This window comes from Coturnix japonica, chromosome Z, assembly GCF_054131305.1.
Source record: "Coturnix japonica strain WE chromosome Z, WE-NBRP24, whole genome shotgun sequence".
Lineage (NCBI taxonomy): Eukaryota > Metazoa > Chordata > Aves > Galliformes > Phasianidae > Coturnix > Coturnix japonica.
This window is the reverse complement of record NC_140702.1, coordinates 14,557,211-14,575,294: the sequence shown is the minus strand read 5'-3', so window position 1 is coordinate 14,575,294 and position 18,084 is coordinate 14,557,211. Positions and strand designations below refer to the sequence as shown.

The following is an 18,084-nucleotide window of genomic DNA, read 5'->3' as shown; positions in this document are numbered from 1 at the left end:
AAATATAAATATTTCATGGGCATTCTGCTTTGGGCAGCCAGGTTGGAACAGAAGACCTTCAGAGATACCTTCCAGCCTCAGCCATTGTGAATTCTGATTTTGGCAACACAGAAATCTACTTGGCACGTCTGAATCATTTCTTTGAGTCCTGCTCTTGGAAATGCTTTATTTTCCAGCCATGCAACTAATAACTATAAATATACATATATGTATATATAAATTAATTATAATGAGTTTGGCTGTTTTCTTGGTCAGGTAAACACTGATTTATCTGACAGTTGGTGCTTATTGGGAAAAAAAAAAAAAAGTATTAATCGTATTTACTCATGAATTTCAATTCAGTCAAAATGTGGGAAGAACTCTTGCTCTTAGTAAAGATACATAACTCTGATTAGCAGCAAGAGTGGTATCTTTTAGTAGCTGAATGCTCATAATATGATTCATTTGATGTAATGAAGTCTTGAAGTCTTGAAGCGTCTTTACCATTTCTACATATATTTCTACTTTTGCCACTTGATTCATTGATACAACAAGAGAATTCCAGAACAAGACAGACCATTTTATTTATTTATTTATTTATTTATTTATTTATAGAAATTGGGTGGGAAAAGTTTTCTTCAAACAGAATGTTTTTCCTATTCTAAGACTGTAAGTCAGGGACTGGAATTTAATCTCATCTCTGGCTCAGAAGAGTCAGAAGTTCAAATCTTGGATCAAGGTTAATGGTGGTTCCTACCTGCAGTGCTTTAAGTTACTGAGTGTCAAGCCACGTTATCTGCTAAGTGTGGTTCTGCCACACTGGTAACAAGCAGAAGGCCTTGTGCAGAGCTAAAAATGAGGACACCTGGATTAATTAAGCTTTTTTCTTTATTTAAATCACTTATCTGGTGATTGCTTCCTACTTGTTTAGCTGAAGTACCGAATGTTAGTAATTGGGTTACTGCTGCTTACTTTGGTTTGGCTTTTGCAAAGGTTTGTACAGTTGTGCAGTATAACTCCTACTCACACGTATCTCTGCCTCAGTAGACAGCAACAGGTTGCAAGTTAGTTGGTGCAGAGTGCCCTGTGTTCCTGGATTGAAGATGAGGTACAGAAGGGTTACAGGCATTGAACGGTAACACACACCTTGCAGCCATGGTGCAGCAGGAGAGCATCAAAGGTCCTCAGCGACAGACAACTCTCCAGTGATTTTGCTGGCTATTGAATAAAGTAGGTGTGTGCAGTATGTAAAGTTAGTTATCTGAGTAACAAAGAGCACAAAGCATACATATCTAGCAAATGGTATACAGTAAAAGTGGATAATATGTGGGTTTGTGCGTTGCTGCAGATCTGGTAAGAACATGTGCTAGTAGCCATACAAAGACAAGCCTAAGCAATCCAAGGACAGATGAGGAAAGAATGCCCTTTGTGATATCCTGCTTCTTCCAGCAAAAGACTGGGGATGATGATGAGTCACCCTAAGCTGATGAAACGTCCCCAGGCTGATGCTTGGCCTTAGAAACAGAGGAGCGAGCGCAGCACCATAGGAAGAGATCAGTACTGTGTGTCAGTTATGGGGAATGGGTCTTTATAATTTGGATTTACTGTGTTTCCTTGGCTAACAAAAACAGTAAAAAAATGCTGAGAAGGAAATTAGTAGAAAATGTGGGCTACCAAAGGTTCAGTTTCAATGCAACCAACAGGACAGAGGTGGTGTAGAGTTCACCAGGATACATATTCCCCATAGTCTGTAATGTTGTACTCTAGATAAGGCACTGTTCTGCTGAGGGGGATTTGGGTCCACACTTGTGTGTAGCTGCAAGTCAAAAATGGAAGGATGAGTACGTGCATTAAATGGGGCGTAATTTAATATAGTTACTGAATATATATATGTGCCTTCATATGGGCACAGAGGGAGGAGGAATCAGTGACATGTGCCAAACTCCCAAACTCTGTGGGGGAGTTTTCAAGGTCTGGTCAACTAAAGAAACAAAATGGAACAGAAATGAGTTTTGTGTCCCTCAGAGAAAACTGCAACAACACACTTGACGTCTTGCTGTTGTTTTTACTAACAAACTAAGCAAAGGTTGATGATTGCTTGTGTGACCATGGAGAACGCTGCAGTAAAGGCATGCATAAGGTGATTTCCTTTTGCAAACAGGGAAAACGACAGAGCCAAGAGGTTAATATTGTGAGGTGAGGTCAGAAGTCCCTTTTCTCAGCACCCCATTAACAGGAAATACCTGAATACAATCTGCTGCTCGGTTTAAAGTCCATTGAGGGGAAGGAGTCCACACTGACTGCATGGCTGTGCCATCCTAGGACAATTCAGGGTAACTGGCTTTCTGCTGTGTCTTGAGATGCAAGAAGTGTATTTAGGGTTGCTTCCACCAGCCCTGCTCATCATGGCAGTGGTACAGGTGTGTGACTGCCTGTAATTGGGAGCCATTATGAGCCAAATGTCTCAGAGCTTAGAAATCAGAAACACAGATTTCAATAATCTTCCTCGGAGACCTTCTGTCTGCTGCAGACTAATGCAGTGTCTTAACTCTGGGGGAAAAGGAGCGTCTAATGTTTGATAAACAAGCTTAGAAAAGAAAGCAACTCATTTATTCCAGAAATGTCCAGGTTTTAGCTTTGGAGTAGAAAGTTGGATATAGTTGAAGTTGGTGAAAGCACAGAAATGCCAACAAAGAGTTCTCCTAGAGCTCATTTAGCAGTTGTGGTGGCGATGTAGCTGGAAGGACTTAGTGGTCAGACTGAGTACAAATGATGCGTTAGCACTGAAGGCAACAGGACTGCATTGGTTTCTGTGCCTTGTCAGCACACTTTTCAAGAGAATTCTCTCCCTCCTCCTCCCATCTGTAAGGCTTATGTTATCAAGTTTTAAAGTAGAATAGAATACGAATTGCGCTGAATGAAATACATAGGAATAAGATGACCGGTGTGCTGTTGGGCTTTGCATATGCACATCACTTGATTCAGCAGCATCTGTGCACTGCTATTGTAACTCTAATACATCATTCTCCTCTTCCTGGCAATGACAACTTGTGTTTACACAAGTCCATGCTGACTGCATGAAACATTCTAAACATGTTTTAGAACTTCAGCCTCAGAGTATTGGGACTGATTTTTTCTGGAACTAGATGAAAATCTATTTGGCTGTCAATCTCCAGAGGAATCTCTCTATGTTTGCAGTGAGCATCTTCATGTTCTCTTCCACAAACTAAGAATTACTTGGTCACAGGTGCAGAGACAGAAGAGCAGAAGATAAAAACGAATATGAAAATTCAGTAAATGTCTCTCTTGCATTGAGAGACAATGCACTGAGAGTGCTGTTTGGAAATGCAAAGGAAGAAACACGGTTCTGGTACTCTCGCTCCCCAGCTCAGCACAGCAAACACTGTGCAAGGCTTTCTCACACCCTATCTGCACTGTGCTGAAAGGACAACTCTACCAAGTTTTCAGACTCATGCATCTTCATTCATAGCTTCAGTCTCTCTTCTGTTTCCTTCTTGTCATGTGAAAAAGTGCATTTATTTCCTCCATTTTCGCAGTTTCACTTGTCTTCATTTCGGTGAAATGGTGACATTCCATTGAAACTTGAGACAGAACTTGGTGACATTTTCTCATGAAACTTGAGACAGAAGTCACACGAATGCCAGGGTATATCCCATTATGTCATGTACATGTTTAGATTTTCAGACACAGGGAAATGATCCAATTGCTTTGAAAGATGGAAGTAGAAAGCAAGATTACTATTTTTATGTAGGCAGTTAAACTCAACTGGTCACATTTTGAGATTAATGGCACAATCAAACAGTCTCATTACTTAAAACACTGAAATGAAATCTTAAATTAGACTCATATGTGAGCATGTAAAGCAGTTCTCTGCATATATATTTAAATTCAGTATTAATATTTAATGTTTACATTTGGAACTGTAGTTTTTCAGTCAAAATAGGACAAAGACTGAAGCAAAATTTTCCACTGGTGCAATTCTACAAGCAGTTGAATATTCCAATGAATATTTCAATGTAATTAATGTGGATTTCAGCCTGAAACCAATTGGAAGATCCCAGTAGCTGACTGCCTATGTGTCATTTTTAGCATACCTGAGATTCAGATTTCATCCTACTGTGCTGTTCACAAAATGTTGTATTGTTTCAAGAAGGGAGGAAAAAAGTCTAACCAAAAAAGGAGTGGAATGAATTGGTGCATCTTAGCACCTGCCAGCAAACTTACACCAGCTGAGTCTTCTAACAGACTGCGGGGATCATCCACAGAGTGCTGGAGGGAGGACTGTACCTCTAACCTGATTTTCAGTGACAGTGTGGATTGTTGGTTCTGCCTGGTTCTAATTCCATTAAGACGATTCTTGAGCAAACCTCCATTTCCATACAGTGTCCATCCTTATTTTCTTCCTTTCCTGTTAACAAGTCCTTGTGTCCCATTCCACTCATAAAGATTGCAACGAGTTTTAGCTCAAGGTGGGGAACAAAATCCTTTTTTTCTTTCTCCTTCAGCTGATTGAACTGTAGCCACTGCAGATGTCAAGGTTTTGTTCTTTGCACACTTTGATTTCCAAGTTGGGACAGTTTACTGAGCGCTGTCTGCTTCTGCTTTCCAGTATGAGATGTAAGAACGTTGCAGAGCACTTCTCATTAGCCCATTACGCAGCTCTGATGCTCCCACTTTGCAGAAACAGAGTCAGAAATTCTAGGTTCAGTTTCTGATTCTCTTGCAGATTTTCTGTCAGATCACACCTAGAGCAGATTTCCATCAGCACACAGGTACATTTTGGCTCAGCATTGCTGTTTTTAAGCGTTTGCTACAAACGCTTCCGATGAGCTTCCCAGCTGTCTTGCAAAGCAAAATATTGATGAGTAAAACCGTCACTGTAAATAATTTTTCATTCTCCCTGTATTTTCTTCAGGGGGTTGAAAGCTGAAAAGTCAAATGCTGGTATTATTTGCACTTACGAATTTATAGCTCAGATTGAAACATAACGTTCTGCCAAATACGTAAAAATGAAGCTTTATGGGTTGTATACATATACACAGATGTATGTAAAAATGTAATGGCCGAAGCTATAAAACAACCCAGTCTGAACTTTAAAGAGCTCAAACATCAAACTAAAACTCTGTAGCAATCTCCATGAACTGTCCAATCCTCTGAAAATGGAGTGGTCTCCCAAGGCCTGTAACGGGTAGAAGTGTTACCTAAAGTTCTTAAACCACTGCTTACTGGGTAATATTACTGGGTAATATGCTTCTGATTTTTATTTTGGTTCTCAAGTTGCTCTGGAGCAAGAACTGCATGCAGGGGTGGCATATAGTGCAGTTTCTGCCGCTCCCAAAGACTCAGAGCTGCACAGCAGAGACCTTCCTAAGGGTTTCAGACTGTACAGATTCACTCAATTCAAGGATCCTCCTTATTTTGGAGGAGGTACAAAGCTGTATGAAAGGAAAGATTCTCAGCTGCACGCTTTTGAAACCTTTATCACGATTAATATCTGCTGAGATGCTGTCAGCTGTGACAGTTATCAGCGGTGCAGCAGACCAGGAATTGCAGCTTTCGTTCATGAGCTTCGTCAGGATCTGCAGCCAACAAAAACTGCTTGTTGGTAAATCCTCCTGGATGAGCTTTTGTTAATTGAAGTTAATGGAATGGGAGTCGCAGAAGCAGCTGCAGCTACCCGGCCTCACTGGCATCTGATGGAACTATAGGTATGTGAGCATGAGTCACAGAACTGCTACAGACAATTCATTTATTATACAAAATTCAGTGTATAAAAATGCTCTTAAAGGGCTTGTAAATCCCAAAGCACTTGCTTAAGGGCCAACAAGCAAACAGTATTGCTGTGTGTCATCTCCATACTTGCACATTTCACACATATGACATATTGGAGATGGAGACTAGCGTGCAAGCTTTAGGATTGTCACAGGATGGCATTAAGTTGCAAACTGTACAGTGGATCTTTTTGCATGACGTGTTTGTGTGATATATTTATCATCCAGGCTGTGGTTATTACGGCTTTCCCTGTGTGAATGGTGTGAACATAGATGCTTTCAGCTCCACTAAAAGCTCTGTGCAGCAGTAATGGGCACTTTACTGGTTCTTGCAGACGCAGTGATAATTCCTTATAGGATGGATGCTTTGTTATAGCAGAAAAGCTCACTGCTCTCAGGAGTGCTGCTCCCATGAAGAGATGGTGAAGCGACAGATCACTCTTTTGTAGTGTTGTCTCTAAGCTATAAACATCTCTATTTCTGACCAGTCTGCGCAGCAGTGATTTCCTACTGCTGTTTATCTTCCTCACTTTGTACAAGGCAGGAACTGATTCTTTTCTTTCTGTCTGAAATATGATACCACTAGATGACTGATTCGCCTTTGTTGTGCAGATTCCCTGCAGAATTGTCTCAGTAAGCTGGAGAATTTAGTGCACAAGATGCTCCTTCACCAAGAGAAGCTGTTTTTGATTCCTCTTTCATCATGTAGCATTGTACTTCCCCGTGGAAAGTGCCGGGTCTGAACAAAAGGCGACAGTCAGGTGAATCTTTCAGGCTGAAGACTTTTAATCCTCAGAGATGGCTGTATGGAGTGCACTCAGTGCCCAATTTCTTCAATGCTGCCAAGAAAAAAGTTGTTCAAATAAAACATACTGTGCCATAACACATCCTGGAAATGGGACAGCAGATCAAATTTGTTAAATACATCTATTTTAGAATGTCCTGGTTTCACTGTTGGTTTACCTTTAAACTTAAACTCAGGCAAAAGTCATTCCAAGAGCTGATGGGAGGACAGGAGCGCAACCCTCTTCAGGAGGAACCAACACTGAAGCTCTTTTCTCTGCCTGAGCTATGGAGCAGTCTATGCCTGTGCTTGAACGTGCATCTCTGATCACAGACCTACTGCGCACGCGACTGTCAGCTCTTGCTCCCTTCATCCCCACGTGATCAGCTCTCCAGCCGTGAGGCAGCAGGACCCACACAGCACAGCCCCGTATGGAAGTGAGTTCACACCTGCTCTCTCTGAGCTCCTGCACTGACGGTCCTACACGGCAGACTCCCACTCTGCTGAGGAACGTTCTCTCCAAGGATTTAGTGGTGGGGCTTCCCTGGGTCAGCTGTGGATTAGAAAAGAGCTCTGGAAGCAGAGGGCGCAAATTAATTTATTTAATTCTTAAGTCCATAAAATAATTTGGTGGAGCATCAGCTGTTGTTGCTTATGTTCAGAAGTGTAAAACCACTGATCATCTCTAATGTGAAGTAAATAAATGCTTCTGATGAAGTAACAATGAGAAATGCTTTTGGAAGGCTGGAAGGAATAACGGAACACGATCTGAAGCCGCTGTTTTATGGGGCCGGTAGCAGGAAGCACGGTCTCAGCAGAAGTTTTGGAAAGATTCATTAGTACTTTCAGGGGGGTTTTAGCATTTTTCATTTCAATGTGGATGTGCCATCTCAACTGCAGTAATAGAAGCTTACAGTAGGCTCCATTAAGGGTGTTACTGTTCACATATTCATGAGCTTAAAACAGTATGCAAATACTGAGCAGTAATGAATGCTTTCTGTTAGCACTGCCTTACACAGAGGTAATGGGACAAATAATCCATAATGGATGTGTCCTGGGAGAGCAGATCTGTGACAGGGAAGTGCTTGCCAAGGAGATTCCTTGTGTTTTTGCACAGCAAGAAGGTTTGTGAGGAAAATTGCTCATGTAGCCCTTGAAATATGTTTCCCCTTAAGTTCTTGGCTACTGCTTGAATTTAATTCCAACTTTTCACCTGGCACAGCGTATCGCTTTGAATAAAGTGATTAAGAGTCTCGGAACTCTTATCGTTTTTCCACATAAGGAAGAATGACAGCTGAACATGTTCTAAGTCTGCAGTCCTGGTAACTGCTTATAGGTATTGCATCCATGGGACCATGTAATTGAGCTGTTGCAAGAAAGAAGGAAGGGATTATTTTTTTCCACGGTGTTTTTGTGAGTAAGAAGTGGATAAAGTAAGAAAGCATTAGATATTTACTGCTATATTTGCCTGCAGCATTCAGCACAAGGCTATTGCACTTTAATGTGATTGCATTCAGTGAGGCCATTGATCAATAGCCAGCTGATTCGTGCTGTGGAATCAGTGGCAGAACTACGTCCCTTGAATTTGGCTTTTGGTTTTCCCACAGACATAAACTGGGAAATGGGATTAGGAAGCATTCCTTCCACCAGCAAAATCTATCCTTTAAGCCACGTGATGATTTAGAGGGATAGGTTGAGAACTGAACTGGTCTTGAGAGCTGACCATGGACTGCAACTCCTATCTCCCCAGAGTAAGCAACTATAACATAGTTGGGAATTACTTCTACTGAAGTGAGGATACACTTGGGCCATTTAATACCCATCGCAATAGGCAATAGTTGCCTCAACCAGACACAAAATAATGGAGTTTTCCTTGGAATGAGCAAATGCAAATGAACCTCGACTTTTAGAAACCACTGCCTTACTGATGGATCCAGGTTGGTTAAATATTCTGGGCCTTCAGGGACTGCATAAAAAGGGACACTGCACCCTTTTAAATCCTCTGATTAGGCACTGAGACATTGCTTGCTCAGCTGGGCCGGGGTGAATGGAAAATGCACAGGCTGCAGCTCTTCTGGTTATTGTCTCCTAGTGACCGACTGGAATATCAAGGGTATTCAGTGACTTCTCTCCTTCCAAGAGGGGAAAGCCTCAAATGGGAGTTCTCAAAGTAGAGGTCAGTGGGATCAGCTGCCTGCAACAGACCTTGCAAATCACAGATTGGGGCATCCTATGCTGGGACCTGAGGGGCAGGTACAGACACACCAATATACAACAGCAGTACTAACTGTTCATGGGATAAGGATCTTGGGGCTAGATGTTATGATTTCTGCTGTCAGTATTCTAGATCATAAATAACATCATGTAGTGCACTGGGAGTTAAAGAGTGAAGGCTGCAGTCCTGCGGGTTGTCGATAGTTCTGGTTACCCGCTCTCAGAACAGAAGAATGAGCTTCGGCTCCCAGAGGACTCATTATTCCATTTCAGTTCAGAAGGAAAGATAAAATTCACTGGGAGTCAGGAGACTGTCTTCTCTTTTCATCTGCTTTACTCTGTGTCCTCCCTGGCCATCTCACCTACAGCATTAGAGTAAAGCCTTTGGTTTTGGACGCTCTCTCATTTGATTTATGAGCTTCAATTCCAATTATACTGTATTATATTCTTTCGCTTTCCACCATGATATTTCGTAAATCAGTTTTTTTTTTTTTCTTTTTTTTTTTTTTCCTTAGCTCATTGCTACTGTTTATTTCTTTCCCTTTTCCTGGGGCATAGGACCATGGGTCCCTTTCATCCTGTCACAAAACCAGGCTGAGCCAGGCCAAACTGTGACAATCTTGTTTTATTTCTCACTCAAAGGACACTTGACTATAATCACTAAATGCATCAGTGCATCTCAATCCGAGTATATCATGAACTTCCTTTTCTGATCAATGGACTGAAACCCATTGTACCTCCCCGTGGATTATGGAATGTTCGGACTGCTTTAAGGCTTCAGATGTCCCACTTATCTAGGAATAACAACCTTCCCTAAGCAGAATGCTGCTTTGCTGAGACTCTGAAGCAACTGCTGAGGCAATGAAGTTTGTGGGCGCAAAGCAACCACATAAGGCAAACACTATGTATGGGGTGAATTTTTCTTTATTTGATGGAAGATGATAATTTGGGAAAGATTGATGGAAGATATTAAGTTCCTTTTGGAAATTTTGATGGAAGATGTTACTTTCGGAAAGCTTGATTGAAGATGTTACTTTTGGAAAGCTTGATTGAAGATGTTACTTTTGGAAAGCTTGATTGAAGATGTTACTTTTGGAAAGGTGCCCCTTGGCCCCGCTGCTGACAGCTCTCCCCGTACAAAGGTGGCAGCTTGCAGCAGTGGGAGGCTCTGCCTGAGTGCGCCTGGGTGCAGTCGCTGGTGCCTGAAGGGGAGTTTTGGTGCAGGCCGTGATGGCTACGGCCGCTGCAGCCAGAAGCCGCCTGGCAGCTCTGGGCCTTCCCACGGCGGTCCAAAAGCCTCGTCTTCTCTCTATTCCTGTAGGAACCAAGAAGAAAGGCGTTCAGCTCTGGGCTGTGGAAGGAGGGACAGAAATGCTGCAGGGCTTCTCTCAGACCTGTAGTCTGGAAATGTGCTGCCCAGGACAGGCCCCACTCTGTGTGATGCCCAGGGGCCCTCATGCCCAGGTCCCTCTGCATCGAGAGTGCCCAACAGCTGGGGGGTAGGCAGGCAGGAGGCAGCTGAGCCCTGCAGCCCACAGAACAGACAACAGCTCTGGGGCTCAGGGCTTGCCGATGCTGCTCCTGGGCCTCTGTAGGAACCAGCACACACTTACTGTTCCCGTGATGTCCCTGTGAGCTGCAGCTTCTTCTGCCAGTCCCCTGGTGCTGTCTGCCCTGCGAGGCTTTGGCACCTGTCCTTCCCTTTCAGCCTCTCTTTCAGCTGCTGATCGTACTCCCTTCTCACACTGAAGGAAGGACGAGGGTCACCCTCCAGTTGGCGGTGGAAGGGGTTCTGCAAAGACAAAACATCATCGTAAAGAACAGTTGCAAGGAGCTGGGGCTGCCCCTCAGGATGTGGTTGTGCAGGAAATGGCACTGAAGAGCAGCAGGCTCTCTCTCTCAACAACACAGACTCTGCCTTCGCTCCCTGAAGCCAAGGGCCAGCACTGGCATTTCTGCCCAGGGGTGGGTGAGTGGTGCCTCACACAGTCTTGGTTTAGTCTTCCCATGATTGTGCCCAGCCAGCTGCTGCCTTTGTCCAGTGACTTGCAGGGCAGTGGGCAGACAGAAGCTGCTTCCTCACCAGGTGGCCACAGCAATGCTGCCATATCCAGGAGCCTTGTGCTGCTCCCTTCCCGAGGAGCAGGGGAAATGCCCTTTCCCTGAGGGTGGTCAGTGCACACTGTACCTGGCTTCTCTCTGCACTCAGCCTCTGTATGTACTCCCGGCACTCTGTCTGGATTTCAGCTTCGACCTCCTTGCGCTTGGAGGCCATCAGCACCTGGAGCCGTTTCTCCTCAGTCACAGCACGCATCAAGCGCGCTGCCTGCAGGCCAGGGAAACACAACCATTGGCAGCGTCAGTCTCCTGGGGCTTGGGCAGGGACCCCTGGGAGGGCAGCTGCTGCTGCTGCCATGCCTGCCCTCCTCTGGAGCACAGGGGGATTCAAGGGTGGCGGATCAATGCCTCTGACATACCACTCTGGAGGACTGCTTGGCACTGGCAGAGGGCTCCAGCTCATCTGGAGGTTTTGGTTGTTCCACCTCTTCAGCATGCTCCTCCTCAGGCTGTGGCACAAAGCTAAAGAGAGACAGCAGGCTGAGCTGGTGGGAACACAGGCTGAAGCAGTTTCTCCCCACTTGTCTTGCAGCCCACAGCTCTTCTCCATCAGAACAAGGAATTGTGGAGGTTGTCACCTTGCCATTTCCAGGGCCTTTTGGCAAGGACCCCAAGGCTGAGGGAAACACCTCCCTGACACAAGCCAGAGCACGGTGCGTCCCCCACCCCCTGCCACTGTACTGCTCCACGAGGCTCACCTGGCTTTATCCCTTTGCATTTCCTCCTCCAGCTCCTTGAATCTTCTCAATACCCTCAAAACCTGAGATACCCTGCGCCGAGCCAGCACCACTGGATCATAAATGCTCACTGCATGTGGGAAGCAACAGAACACCACGTCATCTTTGTGACTGTGCAGATAAGCAGCAGTGGCAGAGCTGCTTGGCTGTGCTCTCCCACACATTGCCACCCTGGGAGCAGAGACACCATTTCAGGGGCTCTTTGCCCCTGCTGGACATCGGTCTCAGCCCAGATCTGCATTCCTCCTGAGCCTATCGTGCTCTGTCTCAACCCTCTCCCAGCAGCAGGGACAAATGGGGAGATGCTTGGGAAATCCAGGGCTTACTGACTGGGGGTTACTTCCCCAGCAGAGAAAAGGATTCCTCATCCAACTGAGGCGCATTCACGTACCTCTTCGGGCACCCCCACCCCATGGCTGTGAATCTCTTCGGGGCTTGAGGGAACTAAGTCGTCTAAAAGTCTTTGGTTCCTGAACTTCAATCCTGGAAACAAGAAGACTCTGATGGGCAAAAGGGGCACCAAGCCTGACACTGAGAACCTGCTGGCAGGGCTCTTTGGGTGCCAGTGCTGAGCCCTTGGAGGACTCTCTGTGGGAGCTGAGATGTCCTCCAGTCTCCATAAACTTCTGCCTCTGAGCTTCTGTCACCTTCGTGCCACCCCCAAATTGCAGGACTCTCCTCGCTGCCCCCACACACCCTCCTCCCGCCTCTCTCACCCAGGGCCCACGGCCCATGGACTGGCCCATTGGAATGCTCTGTCTGGGTGGACTGAGCCACGGGCTGAATGAAAGCTCTCCCAGTAAAGGGCTGCTCTTGCCTAAGAGCCATGCAAGGAAAGGGGCCTGAGCAAGAAGCTGCCCCAGAGCATGAGCTGAGCAGCTGCACCCTTGGCCGTCCAGCTGCTACAGGAGTGGCTGTGCTCACCTTGGCAGCATGACGCAGCCATCCTCACTGCGTCGAGTAAATTTGTTTTTGCCTCTGAATGCAATCATGTTCATCATCTTGGGGTCCTGCATTGGGACAGACAGAAGTGAGAAGAGGCCACATACACGTGTCTGTTGCTCCCAAGTGGCAAACCTCATCTGGGAGCATTGCAGGGAGCCCTGGAGGTGTGCAAGCTCACCCCAAGAAGAGCAGGCAGCATGTTGCCCGTTGCATCCACCTGCAGTGCACAGCTGTCAAAGAAGTTCATGATGACCTCCTGCCCTCTCACAGAAAGAATGCCAAGGCTGCTGAAGAAGAAGTCAACTTCCTTCTTCCCTCGGAGCGCCTCAGCAAAGACGAGCAGGGTCTCATGGATGCACTGCTCTACGATTGGTGCACGGAAGTGGATGCTTTCAGCAATCTCCTCAAAGTCCAGTGGATACTCGAACATCTGAACTGCAAAACAAACCCGGACCAACCACATCACTCCCTGCAGGAAAGGCAGGGAAGCTTTGCCACCTGCTCCCAGTGGCTATGGGCTGGGGAGAGCTGGGCAAATAGGGCTGGTGCCCAGGGGAGGGGCAGGCTGCTGGGATGCTGCGTGTGCACCATCCCCCAGCACTCTCCAGGCTGCAAGAGACTTTGCTCTTGCCATGTCACAGGGATTTCAGCATGGAGCAAATTGCTGGGGCATTTTTCAGTAGAGTAAAGCAAAGCAAAATTTTTCTTACGAGGAATTTTGGCCTTAGGCTTCTTCAGCTTGTAAAATCTCTGGATGTGAAAGCTCATCTGGAAAATGGGCTTATCCACATCCAGAACCCCATCCTTTCCAGCGGCGGCACGAGCTGGCACAACTGCAAAGCTCCCAATCCCGATATCCACCGCCTGAGAAGTCAAACAAGAAGAGGGAACCATGGCAGTGCTGGGTTGGAGGTGGGGAAGATGCTGGTTGACCTGCTGGCCCTGGGCATGGTGCTGTGCGGCCTGCCCGCCACTCGGGTGCAGAGGGACGAGCTGGGCAACGAGTAGGAGGTAAGGCTCACCTTCTTCTCCTGCAGTTGTCTGCAAACATACTTGGATGTGGCGTCCCACACTCTGCAGATTTCTGGAAAGCAAAAGGATCCATCACGCTTGGAGCTGGCAATGCCCAACCACTCTGAAACCCCTTCCCCAACAGAGGAGAGAGCGGATTGTCACCAAGCTCTCCCTTGCCCTCAGCAGAAGCTACTTGCGCTGCTGTAGCTTCCCAGCACAGCTCCTGACCGTGCCCAGCAAGCGGGAAGTGCACACTGCGCCCGGGGCGGGTCTGGAGAGGGAAGGGATGCGCTCTGGGGAAGGGGGTCCTGGCACTGGCTGCGGGTCTGAGCTGCCAAAGCAATCCCTGAGCCGGGCATGGCTCTGCTCGCACACACCAGGCCCCTCCTGGGTCCCTTCCCCCAGCTGCCCAGCCCCCAGCTTTCTACACCTCGTCTCCTCTCTGTCTTTGCTACCACAGTGATGCCCCAAGGGTCCCCGAAGCCTTACCCGATGTGGTGAGCTCCTTGAGTAAGGAAAGCTCATTGGGATCCAAGGGATCGAAGAGCAGGTATCTGAACACCCCAACCACCTCCATGCTGAGCAGCAGTTGGACAAGCGGTGCTCACTCCCTTGCTCCTGTTCCTTGCCTCTTGGCAAGCAGATTCTCACACTGTCTCAAAGGTTTCCCTGGCCTTCTCCTGCCGGCAGAGCAGCTCTAGCAGAGCAGAGCAGCGCTGACAAGAACAGCCCTGGCACTTCCCAAGCCTCGCTGGGAAATGTGGCTGGGGGACGCTGGGGAGAGCGACTCAGAGCTGAGCCCCACTGTGACGTGTCACAGAGGGCTGTGGGAACCTGCCCACCTCACAGTCCCCCCACATCTGGGCCCAGCATGGGCGGGGGAGCCCAGCGAGGCCCCCCAGGGTGCAGTGCTGACGCTGCCTCTGTATCTCAGCTCAGGCACACTCATCTGGCCAGAAAGAAACTCTAGGATGCACAGAAGGAAAGTGTGGTCATGCTGAAGGAGCTCTGTGCACTTGCATGGGCAAGATGGCTGCCCGATGCACCAAGGGCAAGCATGAAACATCGCAAAGCCCCTTGCATGCCCCAGGTGATCCCCAATGAGCGTGATTAATTCCACAGCCATCTGCAAAGGGGGACCACAACTGGCCATGGCAAATGGGCTGCTGCGAGCTGTCCCAGCACGAAGCACCTTCAATGTGCATTCTCCAACGCACGCTCAGTTTCATGAGACAGGACTCTCCACTTCCAAAACTCTCTGATCAACACCACACCGAGCCCCACTGTCTTGAGGACTATAAGCATTGCTCTAGAACAGATACACTAAAGCAATGAGATGCCCTCATAGGTGGATGGAAAGTGGAGATGTCTACCACCCCTGTCACGGCGTTATCCCTAGATATCAGTCCGTGATGGGGGGCACAGGCCTCGGGAAAAGGAAAAAATGGAGACAAAAGAGCGAGGGAAAAAAGGAAGGTCCCGGCCCCGGCTGCCCCGGGACACTCGCTCCGGGAGAGGGGGAAGGGCAGAGAGCGAGCAGACAGCTTTAACGAAAACACAACGGCAACGATGTGAGGAGGAACGGGAATTGACTAAGTGCAACCAAATCAAAGGAAATGAGAGAGACGAGAGTGCCCAAAGTAGGACTCGAACTAGGACAGTGCGGGGGAAGGACGTGGCGAGCTGAGAACGGCCGCAGGCAGAGAGCGGCTGGGTCCGGTCCGGAGTCCCACTCGCCTTCCTCCTCGGGCCGAGTCCTCCGGGGATGCCGCCCCTCCTCCGGGAACCCAAAATGACCCGAAAGGCGGCGACACGGAACCAGAACATTAACTCTTTAACTGCCGCTGTTCCGCAGGATGTTCTGGTGTGAACACCGACAATAAAAATCACTAAACCACAACACAGGCCTTGTTTCTTTGCCTCCTGTGCCTTATTGATGGTGTGTCTGGAAAAAATGCAGATGTTCCTGAAATGTACCAACGATTTTAGTATTCATCATTGACCATAACAAGTCAAGTATACATTCTGTGATAGGGCAATATGTAAGATCTGCCAGTTGACCTGTCTGTTTCTGTTCACGTCAAATTATGTAGGAAAAACCAAAGCCGTGCCAAGGTAGGTTCCATCTGTCACATCTTAGATAAACTCTCATGAATATGTTTTTCCTGATATCAAACACTAAATGCAATTTTGCAAAATGAATTTAATACAGTTTATCATAGGAAAATCATGTATGGATTTGTAACAGCATTAGCTCCCATGGACTCCCAAGTGTGCATGCCTATAATAGCAAGACTTTCCTGAAGGCATAATTGCACTGTTACAGCTGATATAGATCTTACAAAAATAAATGAGACCGCGACCAAGAAAGATATTGCTTCTTCCTGCAGTACTTGCCTGCAGGTATTTGCATTTCCTCCCACCCAGGACTGAATCAGGCTCAGCTGAACTGTATCTTGGGCTATGGCTAAATTAGGAGGAGGAAAACTTACTCTACATTTAACCTTCATTTGCTTTAAAAGAAAACACTCTACATGAATTTTTCTTCATGTGCACTTAAAACTTCTTTACTTCTTAAATTCTGAATGAGATTTGCACTGATTTGATAGGAACTAAATCTGTAGTCACATGTCATCTGTGGTGCTTGGCTGTTCTTCTTTTGAAACAAAAAAGGGAAGTCTGATTTGATTTCAATGTGTCATGTACAGGATTAGCAGATGTTGCTGGTGTAAATGAAATTCAGACTTATTACACAGTGATGCTTTCAAGCATATGGAAGAAAAAGACACAACTTGGGTCATTTTAGAAACAGGAAGAAAAATTATATTGTTGAGATCTAGATAATTTCAGGTATTCTTATTTATTACTTATGTATATTGCTCAGAAGGTAATGCCCTGCATCAGAAAGGATCTCTGGAGGTTATTCTGTCCCACACCGTGACCCTACAAAGGACTAAATCAGAAGCTATATCCAGCTTCAGACTTGCATCAAGTCCTTGTGCAGCCAAGCTCTGAGTAACTTCATAGACTTCATTTATTTTTTTGTTCTCCTTAGAGAACGTGCTAACCTTTACAAGAATTCTGGAAATGCATGTGTTCCATTCCCTTAATAATATATGGCATAATACCAAAACTGAAAATAAGCATCACATGATTAGTGTTCTTTACTGTGATATATGGCTCACATAAATACCTTTACTGTTCTCCCCAGAAGTGTGTTGAACAGTTTTATTCCATGAAAAAGGCAGAAAGACAAAATTAAGGTTTTCCGTTATTGTGAACTTCTACTTGGTTGAATTTATTAATCTATTTATTGTGTGTCTTCTCACTTACACCCCTTATTCCAACTATGCTGTAGCACATGTTTATTAATCAACCAAATCCATACAACTAAAAGCTGGCATCGTATTATAGGAAGGCGAAAGAATCTGTTTAACTCAAGCACGTGTTCTGAAGGACCGTTTTCTCCCTCTCTGCATCCATCCTGCAAGTTGTCTCTAGCTGAAATGAAGACACAAAACTGAACACAGTCAGGAGGAAGTTGTGTGTAGGTCCACACATTCAGTGTCTTCACTGCAAGATGTCCACTTGCAAGGAGTGGCATGATGAAAACAGATAAGCAGGGGGAGAAGCAAAGAAAAGAAAAGAAGGAAAAAGAGATTGTCACCAAAGCTGCAATCTGGATAGGCCGTGACTGTCACTCTTCACTTAGAAATGCAGTTTTTTGACGATTTCTTCGTTGAAAGAAACCTTGGACCATGTAACTTTACAATCAGGCTACTTCTGTATTCTAGGATACAATTTGTTCACAATGCTGGTAACTTCAGAGAACTGTACCAAAAATAGAAAACTCTATATCTAGAATATAGTATGTTTTCTGTACCTGGTGTTTTGTAAAAGAAATAGCTTACAAAAGCCCTGAATTTTGGCTCACTGGATAGATCAAACAGAAGCATTAACATATACTGTAATGATAAATGAAAAGGGAACATTTTATTGGAACAAATAACAAGGAATAGACAAACGCTCTAAATAGCTCCAAGGGGACACTGGTAAGTCACACACATACAGTCCTCATATCTTACCAAATGCATATTGCCAGTGACACGCTTGGACTCATTTTTCTATACATGCCCTTAGAAATGCCTTTAAGGACTAAATTTGTCCATTTTGCAAAAATCTGAAATTTCTCTTCTCTGAATGACTTGAAGTTATCCTTCTGACCACAAGCAATACATTTCGTCTCATAATAATATTCTGAAGTGCTTTCTTCAGTCTTCTAGAAATAAAAATAAGGAACAGTAATAAAAGATACCAAAGATGTGAAATATGAATCATCTGAGAGGAAACAGCAGCTGATCAGCTCGGATACCACAGTACATAAAACACTAGGACATATGTTGGTAAAAGAAGGGACAGAATAATAGTTGTGTTGAATGCAATCAGAACCTTTTCATGCCAGCACAGCCAAGCTTTGTGCCACTGCTGTCATGACCCTCCT

The 18,084-nt window shown here is 45.8% G+C and overlaps 1 protein-coding gene across 1 annotated transcript; it reads right to left on the bottom strand.

The window, feature by feature from the left end:
• Nucleotides 1-9,614: 9,614 nt before the first annotated feature.
• LOC116652509 (uncharacterized) lies at nucleotides 9,615-14,160 on the bottom strand. Its single transcript, XM_085528879.1, has 11 exons — nucleotides 14,073-14,160; nucleotides 13,592-13,653; nucleotides 13,280-13,433; nucleotides 12,748-13,004; nucleotides 12,549-12,634; nucleotides 12,016-12,107; nucleotides 11,586-11,694; nucleotides 11,247-11,349; nucleotides 10,958-11,095; nucleotides 10,383-10,561; nucleotides 9,615-10,084 (listed from the first exon to the last, which is right to left on the bottom strand). Exons 1-11 carry the CDS (start codon nucleotides 14,158-14,160, stop codon nucleotides 9,856-9,858), a joined length of 1,497 nt encoding a protein of 498 aa, XP_085385005.1. The 3' UTR covers nucleotides 9,615-9,855.
• Nucleotides 14,161-18,084: the final 3,924 nt, after the last annotated feature.

Bases quoted from the DNA above. Each gene is read 5' to 3' on its own strand.
- LOC116652509 (XM_085528879.1), bottom strand. From the start codon at position 14,160: ATGGAGGTGGTTGGGGTGTTCAGATACCTGCTCTTCGATCCCTTGGAT. The intron at 12,635-12,747 runs GTGAGCTTGCAC...GTCCCAATGCAG, and splicing joins TGCTGCCTGCTCTTCTTGGG to GACCCCAAGATGATGAACAT. The intron at 11,096-11,246 runs GTATGTCAGAGG...CCTGGCCTGCAG, and splicing joins CCAAGCAGTCCTCCAGAGTG to GCAGCGCGCTTGATGCGTGC.